Below are 16392 nucleotides of genomic sequence, written 5' to 3' on the forward strand. Positions count from 1 at the left end.
GATCAGAATGACGCGCGGTGACATCAGGATGTACACCCAACATCACCGCGTGTCATTTTACACATCAGCGTGCGGGGCGGAACAGAAGATTCTGGCCATGCAAAGGATTGGTTTGTCATGTCACCTATCTTTTCCAACTTCCAGGGGAATTAATAAAAAAGAACATTGCCCATGCATTCCAAAGGTGGCTTTATTAGCTCATATCTGGAAGCTAACTTAGCCATGGCCCCATTGTCCAAGCGATTAGTCTTAATGGCCCTGTCTCCAACAGTTGAATACCTCAGGTGATTGCCATAGATGCCTTACTGATGAGACAGGAGATGTGAGACCATCACACTTCCCTAAAGTCATTGTCTTTGATGGGTTTTGCAAGCAGACTGACTTCACTCCAATGAATTGGCAAGTAGAATATATTGTAATGAAAATTAGGGTTAGCCATCTTGAGTGGTGAGTTCAAATGACTTTAATCTCTGTGTTTTTAAAAATTCTATTTTTCAGTTCAATTTAAAAGTTCAATTTAGATTTCCACACGGAGGATTGAAGATCATTATTTGGCAACAAGCACATCTTAATGACAATAATATTGGAGACATTGAAACAACTTCACAGTAAAAGATTTCAAACATGGAAAATGCAAAATAATAATATTATACACACAAAAATAAAATAAAGGTTTCCCATGTTGCACTAGAGAGAGTGCAGAGGAGATTTACCAGGATATTGCCTGGGCTGGAGAGTTTTAGTTATGAGGAAAGATTGGATAGACTGGGGTTACTTTCCCTGGAGCAGAGGAGATTGAGGGGGGGACATGATAGAGGTGTATAAAATTATGAGGGGCATAGATAGGTTACACAGGAAGGAACTTTTCCCCTTGGTGGAGGGATCAATAACCAGGGGGCATAGATTTAAGGTAAGGGGCAGGAGGTTTAGAGGGGACGTGAGGAAGAATTTTTTCACCCAGAGGGTGGTGGGAAACTGGAACTGACTACCTGAAAGGGTGATAGAGGCAGAAACCCTCATAACATTTAAGTATTTGGATGTGCACTTGCGATGCCATGGCATACAAGGCTATGGGCCTAGTGCTGGAAAATGGGATTAGAATAGTTAGGTACTTGTTTGACCAGCGCAGGCTCGATGGGCTGAAGGGCCTTTTTCTGTGCTGTAGACCTCTATGACTCTATGTTCAATCTTTCGAGCTGTGTCAGGGCACCTGTTTGGTGTGCATCTGCCAAATTTACATAAGACTGTAGCCTCAAAACCACAGTGGCCTCTTCTCCTCTGGAATGAATGCACAGGGTGTTCAATAGGTTAAAAGGGGAAGAGAGCCTGAACCTGCTGGAGTTTGTGGGGAGTGAAGAGAATCAGTCTATTTAAATAAATCAATGGGTGCAGCATCTGCTGGGGGTGAGGTCCAGAGGGAGTAAACTGAGGCACTTGAAAGCTGCATGGAGGGAGGGATGGAGGGAAAGCTGGCAGGGCCAGCTGAAAGAAATTTCTGGAAATAATCAAATTAGCTCCCTTTATCAGAGGGCCAATTTGAATTGTGTGGTTTGTCCTTTTGTGGAGTGTTCCAGGCTATCACCTCAGCCTGGAGGAAGTTCAGCCGTGGCTCTGCAGAAGAGTCATACGGACTGGAAACATTGGCCAGGATTTTTCAGTCCATGTGCGGAGGGCGGGCTTGACACGCCTGTGTGTAGAATGAAGCGCGATGATGTCGGGCGTGTGTCCCGAGGTCATCTCACTGTCTTGCGATGTTTCGTTCGGTGGGCGCGCACCAGAGTCAGCTGCGCGCCCACCGATAACTGATAGGCCTATTGAGGTCATTAACGAATTAATTAATGTCATTGTTTATGCTGCCCGTCCAACCTTACGGGCAGGCGAAAAGACCAAGCGGCCTTCACGTTTTTTAAGAAACCTCATCCATGAGCGGGATGAGGTTTCCTAAAGCTTTTACCACTTGAATAAAAATTTTGTATTAAAAATAAAAAACATGTCCCGTCCCACGTGACACAGTCACACGAGGGGACATGTCTCATTAAATTTTCAATCTCGGTAAAAATGTTTTTACAAACCGCTTCAGTCTCCCTGAGGCAGCCCCTGCACTGGCCCCAACCGTCCCTCCTCTCCCCGCCTGCACAGGTAGTGCTGAGCGCTACTGCACGCGTATTACACTGGGTGGGCCTTAATTGGCCCGCCCGCATAAAATGGCGTTTCAGAGCCGATCGGGGGCGGCGATCGGCTCCGCAACAGCCTCTGCCTGCCGAGCCCGCCAGACGCAGGAAAAAATCTGGTCATTAACTCTGTCTCTCCGCAGATGCTGCCAAACCTGCTGAGTTTTTCCAGTATTTTCTCTTTTTATTTCAGCTGTGGCTTAGTTGGTAGCACTCTTGCCTTTGAGACAGAAGGTTAGGGGTTCAAGATTTTAGGCTGACTCTCCAGTGTAGTACGGAGGGGGTGCTAGAGCATTGGAGAAGGTGCTTTTTAGGTTAGATGTTAAACCAAGGCCCCATCTTCTCTCTCAGATGAACATAAAAGATCTCAAGGTATTATTTTGAAGAATAGGGGGGTTAACCCTGGTGTCCTATTTCAAATACCAATGTGTACCCTGCATTCAAAATCACCAAAAATAGAATCTGGTCCCTATCACTTTACTGTTTGCGGGAGCTTGCTGTGTGCAAATTTGCTGCTGCCTTTCCTACATTGCAAAGGAGACTACATTTAAAAAAGTACTTCAGTGGCTGTAACAAGCTTTGGGGTGTCCTGAGGTCCAGAAATGTGCTACATAAACACAAGTTTATTTTCCCTTTATGTGGGCTCCACTTTTGCTGCCCCCACTGTACTGGATCCCAATATCTTGCCTGTGTCTAGTACACATCCAGCAGGGGAGGTGGAACAGAGGGGAAAACTGCTGGTGATGTCACCCCACTGCCATGGCTGGTTTTACAATGACAAGTTTCTCAGGGTGGACAAAGATTCCCTGTAGCCAATGGGTTGATCTACATAGCAGAGATCTTGCATTACTAGGTCCCGTCCCTTTTCCCAATATTACTATGTATTGGCTGTCGGTCATCTACTGGTCTCGAGCCATAATATTTACACTCTGACATCAGAATGCATGCTAGAATTGAGCCAGTCTTTAATGTCGCATTCTCATTGTTTTGATTTATCATCACTGTCTATCAATCTAAGATGTCCTCTTTTCACTGTTTCCTTACCATTCTGCCTTCTCTTTCCATGTGCTTCATCTCGTCGTGCCAGTAACTGTGCTATTTTACTCTACAGGATAATCAATGGTGAGGGATGGATTTGGTCTTTTGTGCAATTGAGGTAGGTACATCCCCATAGCAATTTCTTAAATCCTCATGATAATCAAAAGTATTTTTTTTCTTTACTGGTGATAAGGTGATCATGCTGATCATGGCTTTTTTTAAAAATTTGTTCATGGAACTTAGGCATCACTGGCAAGGCCAGAATTCATTGCCTATCCCTAATTGCCCTTGAGAAGGTGGCGGTGAGCTGCCTTCTTGAACCATGTGGTGTAGATACACCCACAATGCTGTGATGGAGGGACTGCCAGGATTTTGACAGTGAAGGAACAGTGATATAGTTCCAAGTGAGGACAGTGTGTGACTTGGAGGGGAGCTTGCAGGTGCTGGTGTTCCATTGCATCTGCTGCCTTCACCCTTCTAGGTGGAAGAGGTTCTGGGTTTGGAAGGTGCAGTTGGTGAATTCCTGCAGTGCATCTGTGGATGGTACACACTGCTGCTACTGCATTGGTGGTGGAGGGATTGAATGTTTAAAGTGAAGGCTGAGCTACTAATCAAATGGGCTGTTTTGTCCAGGATAGTATTGAGCTTCTTGAGTGTTGTTTGGAGCTGCACTCATCCAGGCAAGAGGACAGCTTGCCATCCCTCTCCTGGCTTAGACTTTGTAGATGGTGGACAAGCTTTTGAAAGTCAGGAATTTAGCTCTTTTGTTTGTGTTTGGACCAAGGAATCCAAACTGAGCATTTGTGTGCAGGCTATTGTTGATTATGTACCACGTGATAACACTGTTGACAACATTTTCCATCACATATGATGATTGAGTGTAGACTGATGGGGTGATAATTGGCCGGATTGAATTTATTCTGCTTTTTGTGTACGGGGTAATTTTCCACTTCGTCGGGTAGATGTCGTTGTTTTAGCTGTACTGGCACAGCTTGGTTAGGGGCACGGCTAGTTCTGGAACACAAGTCTTCAGCATTACAGCCAAGATGTTACTGGGGCCCATAGCCTTTGCTGTGCTCAGTGTACTGAGCTATTTCTTGATATCATGTGGAGTGAATTGAATTGGCCGAAGACACATGCCACATTCTTGCAACTTAAATATAGAACAAAGCATTTTATCTGCTTATGTCCCATTCCAGGAATTACAGCTAGACATGTCTGTTCAAAACCTACATACATATATATAATTCCATTCCAGAGAGTCAAACAATATTGACTCCTCTTAAACAATCTCATTTCAATTCAATCCAACCTATTCTGCTTTCCTTCAAATTAATCTCAAGGAATTAATGCATTTGAGACATGTTCTCAAAAATAATCTTCCCTTTAAGAATATTGATAGCTCTTCACAAGAGTTGAACAGTTTAAATTTCTGTGTAACAAATGCTGCAGAACAGAGGGGCAAAATACTCATAGTACACAAATCCTGAGAAAGAGAATGAGGGAAAGATGTACTTGTGGATTGGGCACTTGGTATTTATTGTGCCCTGTGGTAGAATCCGTGGGTGATCCACCATCGATAGGAGAGCTGCAATGAGCAAACAAACAGATGAGAAACATCAAACCCTGCAGCCCCAGTGGCATTCCAACTGCGGTCTTCAAAGCTGATGGGTTCTTGCTCACATCAAGACTCCAAGCACTCATCCTACAGATCTGGGAGGAAAAAGAACTCCTCCCACACCCGGCATGCGCCTGCCTAACTGAAAATCTGAATAACACGCGGTGACATCAGGACGCATGCCTGACGCCATCACGTGTCATTTTATGTGTCAGCGAGCAGGACCCACCCCGCACGCCGACCAGAAGATTCAGGCCAGTGTGTTTATTTTTCCCAAAGCTTACTGATAAAATTGGTACTTTGACGGATTTTATTAATACAGAGGTAAAGTCCAAACACATAGTGAAACAATGGGAACTTGCATTCAAAGGGAAACATATGTACAAAGGTCAGAAGGTTGTGTGTAAGGGCAGGCATTCTAAGATCGAAAACAAGCCTCCATCATCTACGCTGCTATCCACAAAGAACTGAAGTTAAGAAAACTCACTTTGAATTGGATTGTTCACGGTATCATGTTTCTTTGCCTGGGTCTTCTAAAATCTATGGGCAGAAATTTTCACTTGGCAGGCAGGACCCACTCGAGCGTGAAATGACACACATTGACATCGGCTGAATGTGCCTACGTCAACGCACAGTTGCGCGATAGTTCAGTAGCCGGTCGCTCGTCGGAGTTGGCAACGCGCCCGCCAACAATTAAAAGACCTGTTAAGGCCATTAAAGAATCAATTAAGTTAAATTTTTCGCTGCCTGTCCAACCTTACAGTTGGCGGGCAGGCGAAAATGCCAAGCGGCCTTTGCATTTTTTTGGAAACCTCAGGCTGGATGAAGTTTCCAAAAGCAAATAATAATAAAATAAAAGTTTTAATTATAACATGTCCCTGCTCATGTGACAGAGTCAAATGTGGGGACATGTTTCATAAATTAGTTTCTCTCTTCATCTTCCTGAGGTAGCTCAGTGACTCAGGGAGATTATGCAGCGCTCACTCACACACATGTGGGAAGTTAGTGCTCACCCAGCTCGCTGCTGCTCGTGTTTCACAATGGGCAGCGGTTGGCTTCCTGACTGTCCCTGCCCAGCACCCCCGTCAAGGGCAAAATTCTGCCCTATGTCTTACTGTTGCCTTAATGAAAGTGTAACTGGGAGTTAGATTAACTAGGGGATTTAGAAGTTAGCATACTAGTAATTTGTAGATCTATGTGTGTACTTAAAATAATTTCTTCTCTTTTTAAAGGTTTAATTTAGTTTTGTAAGAAACCTATAAGACTCGGTGGTCTTATTACTACTGAATTCAAGGCATGCATCTTGAAATTTAAACAAATTGCAAAACAGTTGTGGCAGTTGTTTTAAGTTTCCCTTTGGGGTTTGAGCAGCTCAGCCATCGGCTGTGCCATAACATCTTGCAGAGCCAGCATGGACAGGAGGGGCCGAGTGACCTCCTTCTGGTTTCTAACCAGTTTATGATTGATTGTTATAGGCATCACCATTATATTAAGTGCTTTTGTCTCAGTACTTGTGATCCTCTTTCATTGCAAAGTAATGTTGCTTCTTTCAGTCACATATCATACATAATACTTAAATAAACATATCAAAAGGTTGTTAAGCTAAGAAAAACACAAACAGATCCTCACACTGAAGCTGAATAAACATTCAGTGCTTTGAATACATATGGAGGGTGTGAGCCATGTGGTTCCAATTTTCTTCTGTACATATGTGGCCACAACTTTTCAATAGATCAAAAAGACAGAAAGAACAAGAAGGATGGGTAATATAAGACAGTGCTTTTTTTTAACAAAAGTATTAGTTAGTCAGTACATTGCGCTCACCACAGATTGATCAATTGTTAACGGTGAAGCATCAGGAATACTGGCTCAAGCTCAAATTGGTGTTTGGACACCAAGCTGAGGAGCGGAAGATAGAAAATGCTGGAAACACTCAGCAGGTCTGACAGTGTCTATGGAGAGAGAAACAGAGTTAACGTTTCAAGTTCGCATGACTGTTTCAAAGCTAAAAGCTCTGAAGAAGTCATACAAACTCGAAATGTTAAGTCTATTTCTCTCTCCACAGATGCTGTCAGACCTGCTGAGTTTTTCCAGCATTTTGTGTTTTTATTTCAGATTTCCAGCAGCCGCAGTATTTTGCTTTTATATTATATGAGGAAGGGAAGAGTTTGATGCTTGGCAGATTTCTGAAGCTCGGAGTTATTTCCGCTGGACCTCTAGTTTGTCATCCTAAGTAACCTTCCAGGTTATGCAAGATCCACAATTCCTCCATTTTGTAACAATCAAATGGATCCATTTGGATCGTTTGGCTTCTTTTCACGGAAACTGGGTGTCCAAAAATTAACATGCAAAATTTTGACATGCGGCGATATTGACTGTGAAGATATTTTCTCAAAAAAGTAGTATATTCATGCTTGTATACTAACAGAGCAGATACCATCACTAAGACTAACACTAAGGTGATGGCAAGATGCCTAGATACCAAGAGTTCAGAGGAACTGAATCGAGCACATCTTAACTTTGATCAAAATCCTTAGCCACTTTAACTTTTCTTTTCCTGGCCTTGATAGCAATATGGGTATAAGGACCAGGCAAAGGACCCAGAACATTACTGCCCACCCTACCACAGGCATGTTTCCCATCCTTCACTGTGAAGCAGCATTAGGATAGTCAGCCTGCAATGACCTCTGTCCTATCCTTGTGGAGAATGGATAGTAATAGTGAGAATTTTTTTTTTTAAAAGAAAAGATGGGATGAACAGTAAGAAACAAGTCCATGTCCACTTTTTCCTGCACAGAATTCTAGGATTCAGCTCTGTTAAATGGAGAGGTGTTGAGCATAAATGTTTTTTCCTCAAAGAGAGGAGGGAAAATTGGAAGGAGGAGCACCCTCGGCCTCTTCTGCTGGTCAGCATAAAGGTATCAGTGGCTTGGCAGTATTTCCAGAATACAACAGTGTAACCCAGCAGAGAGCAAGTTAAAAATCCTATCATACCCTAAGAGATCGAGTGCTGAGTGAGTCTCCAGTCTGCCAACCATGTTCATGAGGAGGTGCATGGTCAAGTTTTGGATTTACTGTCATGGGAGACAAACTTCATGCTGACGTTTTCAGGAACTAACTGGCCATTATGAGAAAGTATCTGAGGTATCTGGTTATCAAGTACAATGAAATTAATAAGATACAACTGTCACATTGGGTCTCTTGGTTAATATAAGACCAAAAGGCTGAAGTTTCCATTGCGGATTGCATTGGATTGAGGCTGAAAGATTGTGAGTGAGTAAGTACTCTGAAATAAGTACACCAAGAGTAAAGGCTCACTCTCTTAATTATTCCCTCTTTCTCCATTCCTTGCTTTTTATTGCCGCCTGAGTCACTCCTCTTCCCATCTTCCTCTTCCAACCATGATAAGTATTCCTTTCTTCCCAAATGTGTTAACCTTGCTGGTGTGTCTCTGTGAAGCTAATTTTAAACAATGATCCACGACATGAAAAATATTCACAGATCTTGATTACTCCTTCCACATGTGACACCTTTACATTCTTAACACCAATTGCTTGGGTTTAATTCCTGAACTCCAGTCTCCTATTGTTGCATTTAACCTTTCTCAGAACAGCAGACTTGTACTTCTTGTAGTTCTTTGCTTGCAATGGTTTTCTTGTCTCTGTCTGTTTGCACAGTGTCCTTCATTATAAATGCATGCAGGAGACACGAGGTTCATTAAAAAGAAACACGAGCTTAATTCTGCCATTTAACCACAAAGTCCTCTATCCTCCCTCTCTGTCTTGATATTGCTGAGATCTTTTTAACAGTTCAGGCCCAACCAATCTCAGTCTGAGCAGTCACATTCCTCACAGCAGAGAAGCCCATGCCTCTGCAACATTACGCACTGCTCTATACTGTTTCTCAGCTTTTGCATTTTCTCAGACTGCAGGATTTCATGCACCAGAAACTTAGTGCCTAACTTGAAGCAGCATGGAAGTTCTGGAGCAGATAGCAGTGTGCACACCAGGCTTGAAAAATCCTTCAGCATTCGGTATTTAGGGATCTTGGTAAATATTTCTGGAATGTTCTCTTTGCTACATAGTCCATCAAAATAAATAATACTGTAATCTTTAATCCTCTTGTTTCTTAAAAAGTCATTGTAAACACAAGCCATTGAGGTATTGAAAAGGTCATGCAAGTCACTGTGCTTAAGTTTGCTTCCTGGGTCCAACACACTCCATTGGTTGTACCTTTTTTGGCTTCTTTTTGACCAGACAATTATTATCTTTCCTCCTTCACGCTCCACAAGTTCCCTCTTGCTGTAAAGCCAAGAGACGATACCAATCTCTGCCACTTTGCCAGTATCCCATAGGTCCAGGATGACATTGCAGTGCAGTTCAGTCTTCAGGATATCTGCAAAAGCACAGATCAATGTTTTGTGCTCTTCAGAATCTGGGGAATACATCACCAGTACTGTTCTTCTCCAAAGCGGGGCTGCAAAGATAGGAAAAAGGAGAAGATTTAGGATTATGCTTTTTCATTAAAATAAGTATCTCTTTCCTACTTGGAAGATGGTGATGTTGGATTATGGCTACTGAGGCACCAGCCTCTGTATTATTAATCATTCTGTATTATTATTCTGTATTATTTTCCAATAGCCTCATTTCATTTGTGAGATAAGATGGTGAACGTCAATAAACTGAAAACATCAGTGCTGAGCCATTTTGGTTGCTCTCAATGTCCGCAGTCTCCAGCAGGAGCTACTGGATTTCAATTGTAACTGATGTTCCCTGAAGGAGCATGATACATCAATCCCCTACCTCACTCAGAAGGAGCAAGTGGATCTGAAAGGGGTCCTGGTGTGCAGTTATAAATCACCGTTACTGAGGGATGTAAGAATGTAGCAACTTCTGCTGCAGGAGCCAAAGATGTACAGCTGAAAAGTTTATGTCAGGTGGGGGATGGCTGGGGATTGCTGTGGGAGTACAACTCCATTCACAAGGTATGGGTATGAATGCTGTATGGTTAGGATAAATTTATAGTCGGCACACAGAAGTGATATCTATACGAGACCTTTTGTCTGCAATGTTAATAGGATTGATTCCAGAACAATTTTTGTGTTGTGGATATCTAACAAACATATTTTTAACGAGGATTTAAAAAAAAATATACAGTGAGTTGTTATGATCTAGAATGCACTGCTTGAAAGGGTGGTGGAGGCAGATTCAATATTAACTTTCAAAAGGGAATTGGATACAGTGTGTGCTTGAAAAGGAGAAACTTGCAGGGCTCTGGGGAAAGAGCAGGAGAGTGGGATTAATTGAATAGCTGTTTCATAGAGCCAGCACAGGCATAATGAGTCTGATATCCTCCTTCTGTGCTGTTCGATTCTCTATATTATATTTTTATGTTACCTGATACAACTTTAGCTGTAAACTTCCAGACCATATAAGCAAACAGCAGGATAACTGCTAACACCGCCAGTGTGCCCAAGAGTCCCAGCCCTATCCAATGACGAGGGTCTGCAAAACAAACGACAAGCACAAAAAAGGACATTTTAGAAAACAAGTGGAAACAGAGCATATATATATATTCAACAGAAACGTTCGTTCTTATGAAAACTGAAAAATGCACTGTTTGGATTTTAAGAAACCTGAAGTTGGAAGATAAAGATTCTCACGTCATATCGCACTCGCAGTACAATAAGTTCAAAAATTAGGCCTGATAAAATAAATTGTAACACTTACAGTGTGGACAAAGCAGCCTCTTCCCAGAGAAAGTCACATCAGAACGCCACACCTGGGAAAGAGATTTTTGAAAAGGTGTTAAATTTTCTAATAGATACTGCCATCACTCCAATTTATCCACTTAGTACTAGGCTAAGCTATTAAATAACTTCCTGTAGATCTTTTATTTGGCCTGTTGAAGCCCTGTTTTGTGTAAAGGTTCCATTTTGTGTTGGGGGAAAAGATCTGGCGGCTTTGTTGATGGCCTATTGCACACCACTCAAAGAGCCGGTGCTATTACCAGTATATTATATAGTGTTTCCATTCACAGACGATCTATCAATCCCAATATTGGATTCAAATTCAGAGGATGTGGAGGCATCATTGATAAATCATTGGATTTTCACCGAAAAGAGAACTTAATCAAGAGCCATGCAAATAGAAGCTAACATGGTGCTACACCCAGAAGTATTTCTGACAGAGCTCCAGTTCAAGGCATATCATGTTGCTCTTTTTTCAAAAACTTGGGTTGGCATGCAGTGCTGCATTCAATAAAATGTAACAAAGAGGACCAGATCCTCTGTGAAAATAGCTGGACAGTGTTTGAAGTATTAGATCTCAGCAGCAGTAAGATTTCATGTGTCAGCCACTAATGGGTTCAGTCACAGATTATTGGAACACTGTTGCTCCAAAGTGCTCTACTGCTGCCACATACAGTGTATTTGTTTTCATGGGTTAGGAGTTTAAAGTCAGTAATACCTGCTCTCCACTTGGAACTTTAGAAGTATCCATTATATCAGCAGTAAGAGTTAGCTCAGTTGGCTAGATGGCTATCATATGGTTCAGAATAACACCAGCAGCACAGGTTCAATTCCTGTTCTGGCTGTGGTAGGTAGGCTTGCCTCCTCACCTGCCCCACACTTGGTGCAGGATTTTGCTCTTGGCGTGTGGGCTCAGCGGGGGCAGTCAGAAAGCCGTCCGCCGCCCACGATTGGATCCGCACCGCGATTTCATGCTGATTTGGCCCTCAATTGGCCCACCCTGTGTGGATCACGAGCGGAAGCGTTCAGAGCTGCCTCTGCAGGGCGGGGGGGGGAGAGCCGGGCCTAGCGCGCAGTTCGCACATGTGCGAGAAAGGGCGCTTCAATCTCCCTGAGGCACAGAGCTCATGGATGAGGTTTCCTAAAAATTGTAAAAGCCGCTTGGCCTTTTCACCTGCCCACCAACCGTTAGGTTGGACGGGCAGCATAAATTTGAATTTAATTAGATTGTTAATGGCCTTAATAGGCCTTTTAATTATCGTCGGGCATGCAGCCGACTCCGGCGCACAGCCACTGAACAAAATATCACAAGACTGTGCGATGATGTCGGGATGCACCCCTGACGTCATCGCGCATCATTTTACGCATCAGGTGTGCGCCTGCATGCCGAGTGTAATATTCTGCCCTTGGTGTGGAATGGTGCCCCCTAACCAATTGTCTCTCACTAATAGGGAGAGATTCCTATGGGACTACAGCTAATTACGTACCTATAGTACTAAATTGGCCCCCATCTTGGAGTAGAACAGGGTACACCTTTATACCATTAAGGAGGTGTCAGCTGTGGCTCAGTTCATAGCACCCTTGCCTTTGAATCAGAGGGTTGTGGGTTCGTGTCCCACTCCCGGAAACCAAGAACTGTGATTGTACTCAAAAGAGTTGCAATCTGTGACTGTTGATAACTCGAAAGAATTTTTTTTTTATACCATTAATTGAATGTTTCGCTGAATGCCTCCTCTTTTATTTTTCTTTTATTCACATTTGGCTAGAAGCGATGGCAAAATAACGGTCTTTATAGGATCCCACTATTTAATGGTGGCATTAGCCCATTCAGCAAATCATTCATCCAACATTATCACAAGCAGTTGCTTCACATTTATTTTTTCCCTCAGGTTCCCAATCCTTTTCCCACCACAAGGTTTGATGCAAGATCCCACAACCAAAACTGGTTGCTCTTATCTCAGATTTCACCACGACTTCCACTAATGAATGATTTACTGGCTTTACTGAGCCAAATTCATGATTTAGCTAATAGAGCTGCTTGATTCTCACTCCTGGGACATTGGGAGGGGGTGGTGTTGACGAAAGAGAAATTCCTCCCCTTAACTTTCATCAAGAAGCCAGTTTGAACAGTATTTCACGGATTTCCCACGTTCTACATGTTCCCCTGCTGATATTTTCAATGAAGATTGAGAAATCTCCCCCGCCAAGTTCCTGTAAGATAAATCGATGAGTTACCTACCCTTGCACAGAATTCATGGCTTTCTACAGACAAAATCAGGAGTTTCTGGGTATTCAATTTAACCTGTGAAAAACATGAAAATTTTAAAATGAAACATCCATCGGATTACATAGAATTGCATGGAATATACTGCACAAAAACAGGCCATTCAGCCCAGCCAGTACATGTTGGTGTTTATGCTCCACTCAAGTCTCCTTCCATCTTTCCTCACCTAAATCTACCATCGTCACCATCCATTCCCTTCTCACTTAAATGCTTGTCTAGCTTCCCCTTGAATATATCTAAACTATTTGCCTCAACCACTCTCTGTTCCACATTTTCACCACTCTTTGTGTAAAAGAAATTTCTTCTGAGTTCCCTATTGGATTTCATGCCGACTATCCTATATTGATGGCCTCTAGTTATGCTACTCCCAACAAGGGTGAATATTCTTTATGGCCCAGATTTTTGCCACAATGGTGAGCCTCGACATAATGGCGAAAATGGTGGAAATGGCCAAAAATCCAAATCTCGCTCCCAAACACAGCAATTCCCATCTTCGCAGAGCGGGGCACATTTAGCGCATGCATGTTTTACAGAGCAGCTGGCCATATAAATCGTCAGCTGCCTCCATTCAAGTGGGATTTTGGTGGCCTTGGAGCATGGGTCCAGAAGTGTGCAGATTAGACCTGCTAGGAGCAGCTCTGAACTTTGTGGGTTCATTTGGATAGTAAGGGTACCCCTGTGGAGAGGTAAGGTACCCCTTTGGATCTAGTCCCAGGACACCTTTGGGGAAGGTGAGGTGCCCTTTGGTAGAGATAAGATGCCCTTGACAGAGGGTTGGGGAGGAAGTCAGGTGGCCTTTGGAATTGTTAAAAATAGACATAAATGTGGGTGGCACAATGACACAGTGGTCAGCGCTGCTGTCTCTCAGCTCCAGGGATCCAGGTTTGATTCTGACCTCGGGTGTCTGTCTGTGTGGAGTTTGCAGGTTCTCCCTGTGTCTGCGTGGGTTTCCACTGGGTGCTCCGGTTTCCTCCCACCATCCAAAGGCATGCTTAGGTGGATTGGTTACAGGTAAATTTCCCCTTAGTGTGTATGTCTGAGAGTGTATGCCCTGTGATGGATTGGCATCCCATCCTGGGTGTACCCAGCCTAGCGCCCATTGCCTGTCGGGATAGGTTCTGGCTCCCCGCGACCCTGAATTGGATAAAGCGGTTCTGGAAAAGTGAGTGAGAGACATAAATGTGCATAAAAGGTGCATTAATTCATTACTATCAAGCCCATTGGAACTATCAGCAGACCTGTCAAAATCAACTATCAGAAGCACCTGTCAAAGGGGGCTGTCAAGAATAACTGTTAGAAGGAAGTTGGTCAAGGTATTTAAAAGTCTTGCCCTTTAAATCTTTGGAAAAAAAACGTTTGTAGTGTAAAATAAATGTTTGCTTGCTATTTCACTCTCTCTGTTGACATAAGCCTGAGGGCTTTCATTACTGGATTAGTGCTGCATAGCTCATTTCACAACTATCCATTATCACAGTAAGGTGCCTGCCATTTCAGTTTGATTGACAGCTACAAGTGCTGGTTAAAGATTCCTGGAAGTGGGACTATGAATTCCAATGATTGTTGTTATTTGGGATTGTGCATTTGAATAAATTGTTTGTTTATAGGGCTTGTTTATAAGGCTTTATTTAGTTGAAGGAACGTAAATGTAGTAAATGGGTTTTTATGAATGTGTGTTTTTTTCCAATGTAGTAAAGTCTGCAATAGACACTGAAAAATTTCTAGAACTTTATTTTATCTCATCTCTGCATGGGTCCTGAGGTCTGTCCATGGTGGATACTGGGTGAGTTGGCATGGTAGGTGTAAGGGCAAAGGGTGGTGGGTGGGTGGCATGTGTTGACATGAGTTAGCACTTAGTTGACATGAGTTAGCACTTAGTTGACAAAGGGGCTATGAGGTGGGTGGAGGGGCATAGGTAGGCATGGAGGGTATGAATGGCCATGGAGGGTGGGTGTGGGGGGGGTGAGGTGGCATGAGTTGGCATGGATGGGGCACAGGGAATGTGAGGGTGAGGGGTGAGGGCTGGAGAGATGTTTCATGTTTTATTTTTTATTTTAAAATTTTGGACAGAGTGCCGGACCCCTGAGGCAGGCCTTCCACCCAGCCTGTCTCTGCATCTGGCAGCCTCCTCAGTACTCCCAGGGTCACACACCCCAACTTCTAATCCAGGCCGCACCCCCTCCCACCCCTGTCCCCACACTGAAAATCCAATGTCAGCCATTTTTAAAGATCGAGTTTGCAGAGCCAGGAATTCACCTGTCTCTGTGCACCTGACCTGGGAGCCAAAATCTGGGCTTGAGTATCCACTCTGTCAAAGTCTTTTGAAATTTTAAAGACCTCTGTTAGGTCAACCCTCAGCCTTCTTTTATTCAAAGAGAGAAGAGACCCAGCCTGTCAATCCTTTCCTCATATGCATACTCACTCATTTTTTGTATCATCCTTGTAAAACTTCTCTGTGCCCTCTCCAATGCCTCTATATCCTTTTTTATAATATGGCAACCAGAACTGTGCACAGTACTGTTAAGTGTGGACTAACCGAGGTTCAAAAAAGGTTTAGCATCACTTCCCTACTTTTTAAGTTCTCTCTCTTTAGAAATAGAGCCTAGGATTTGGGTTGTTTTCTTTTTTTAATGGCCAGGCACAACAGAGAATAGAAATAAGGCAATGTAGGTTAACAGTGAATGGAGTTCCTGCTGTTTGTCATCTGTAAAACTCTTAGGGCAGAATTTTATAGCAACAGGATTTTACATTCCCGCCAAAGTGTTTAGAATGGCTTGCCACATTTTACAGCCCGGTCCCCGCTGTGACAGAGCCATAAAATTCCAGCCTTAGATTTGTTAGGAAATAGAGATAGTTTAAGTAAGTTATATGTGGTATTTGGGTGTGTTAAAAATAAGGTATATCTTTAAATTTAATCTATATTTTTTTCTACTTGTGGGTTTAAAGGTGAAAGCTGGGATCTAGTTTCATTTTTGAGTGGAGACAACAGGTCTAAAGCTCTGTTTGTATACCTGCATTTCTAATGAGAGTTTTACGACTCTTGAAGGAGAGTTAAAGCAAACAAGAGTATAAAAACTGTCCTGTTGCCCAACAACAAGGGTCCAGGGAGAGAGACCCACCTCCCCCCAACACACACACACAGAAAAAACTAGAAAAAGCAGTTTGAGTTCAGTTGGAAGCAGCTGCCAGAGAGATTGGACAGCAGAGGGACAGATAGGAAGTCCCAAACTGAAGTTGAAGGTGGACCCTTGCAGAAGGCGTCTGAGAGAAAGCGTTAGTTTGGAAGAAGGTTCCAAAGCGAGTCCTTGAAGAGTGGAGATTGGAAACCCTCATCTGAAAGACTGAGTGCAGTGAGACCAATTGGCTCCCAGTGCGACAAGCATCTGGGGGGAGTTGGCGAGAGATCCATAGCAGCTGTTTGGGGAGGCATCTGTCATTTGGTTTCAGAATGTGGTGTGCCTGACCACAGGTCACCTATTGGTTTACATGGACTATGTACTTACAGTGAACACTAGAGTACGAGATAGATTTTGTA

The 16392-nt window shown here is 43.2% G+C and overlaps 1 protein-coding gene across 1 annotated transcript in view; it reads right to left on the minus strand.

Annotated features, from left to right (window-relative positions):
* Positions 1-5069: 5069 nt before the first annotated feature.
* LOC144681584 (interleukin-17 receptor E-like) overlaps positions 5070-16392 on the minus strand; it is a 75649-nt gene continuing 64326 nt past the window's right edge. Inside the window, exons 13-16 of the mRNA XM_078543295.1 lie at positions 12816-12878; positions 10557-10608; positions 10224-10331; positions 5070-9303 (exon numbers count right to left, since the gene is read on the minus strand). Of these exons, the coding sequence (XP_078399421.1) occupies positions 8654-9303; positions 10224-10331; positions 10557-10608; positions 12816-12878 (873 nt within the window). The 3' untranslated portion in view covers positions 5070-8653. The remainder of the gene's footprint in view (positions 9304-10223; positions 10332-10556; positions 10609-12815; positions 12879-16392) is intronic.

This window comes from Cetorhinus maximus, chromosome 6 (assembly GCF_964194155.1).
Source record: "Cetorhinus maximus chromosome 6, sCetMax3.hap1.1, whole genome shotgun sequence".
Classification (NCBI taxonomy): Eukaryota; Metazoa; Chordata; class Chondrichthyes; order Lamniformes; family Cetorhinidae; genus Cetorhinus; species Cetorhinus maximus.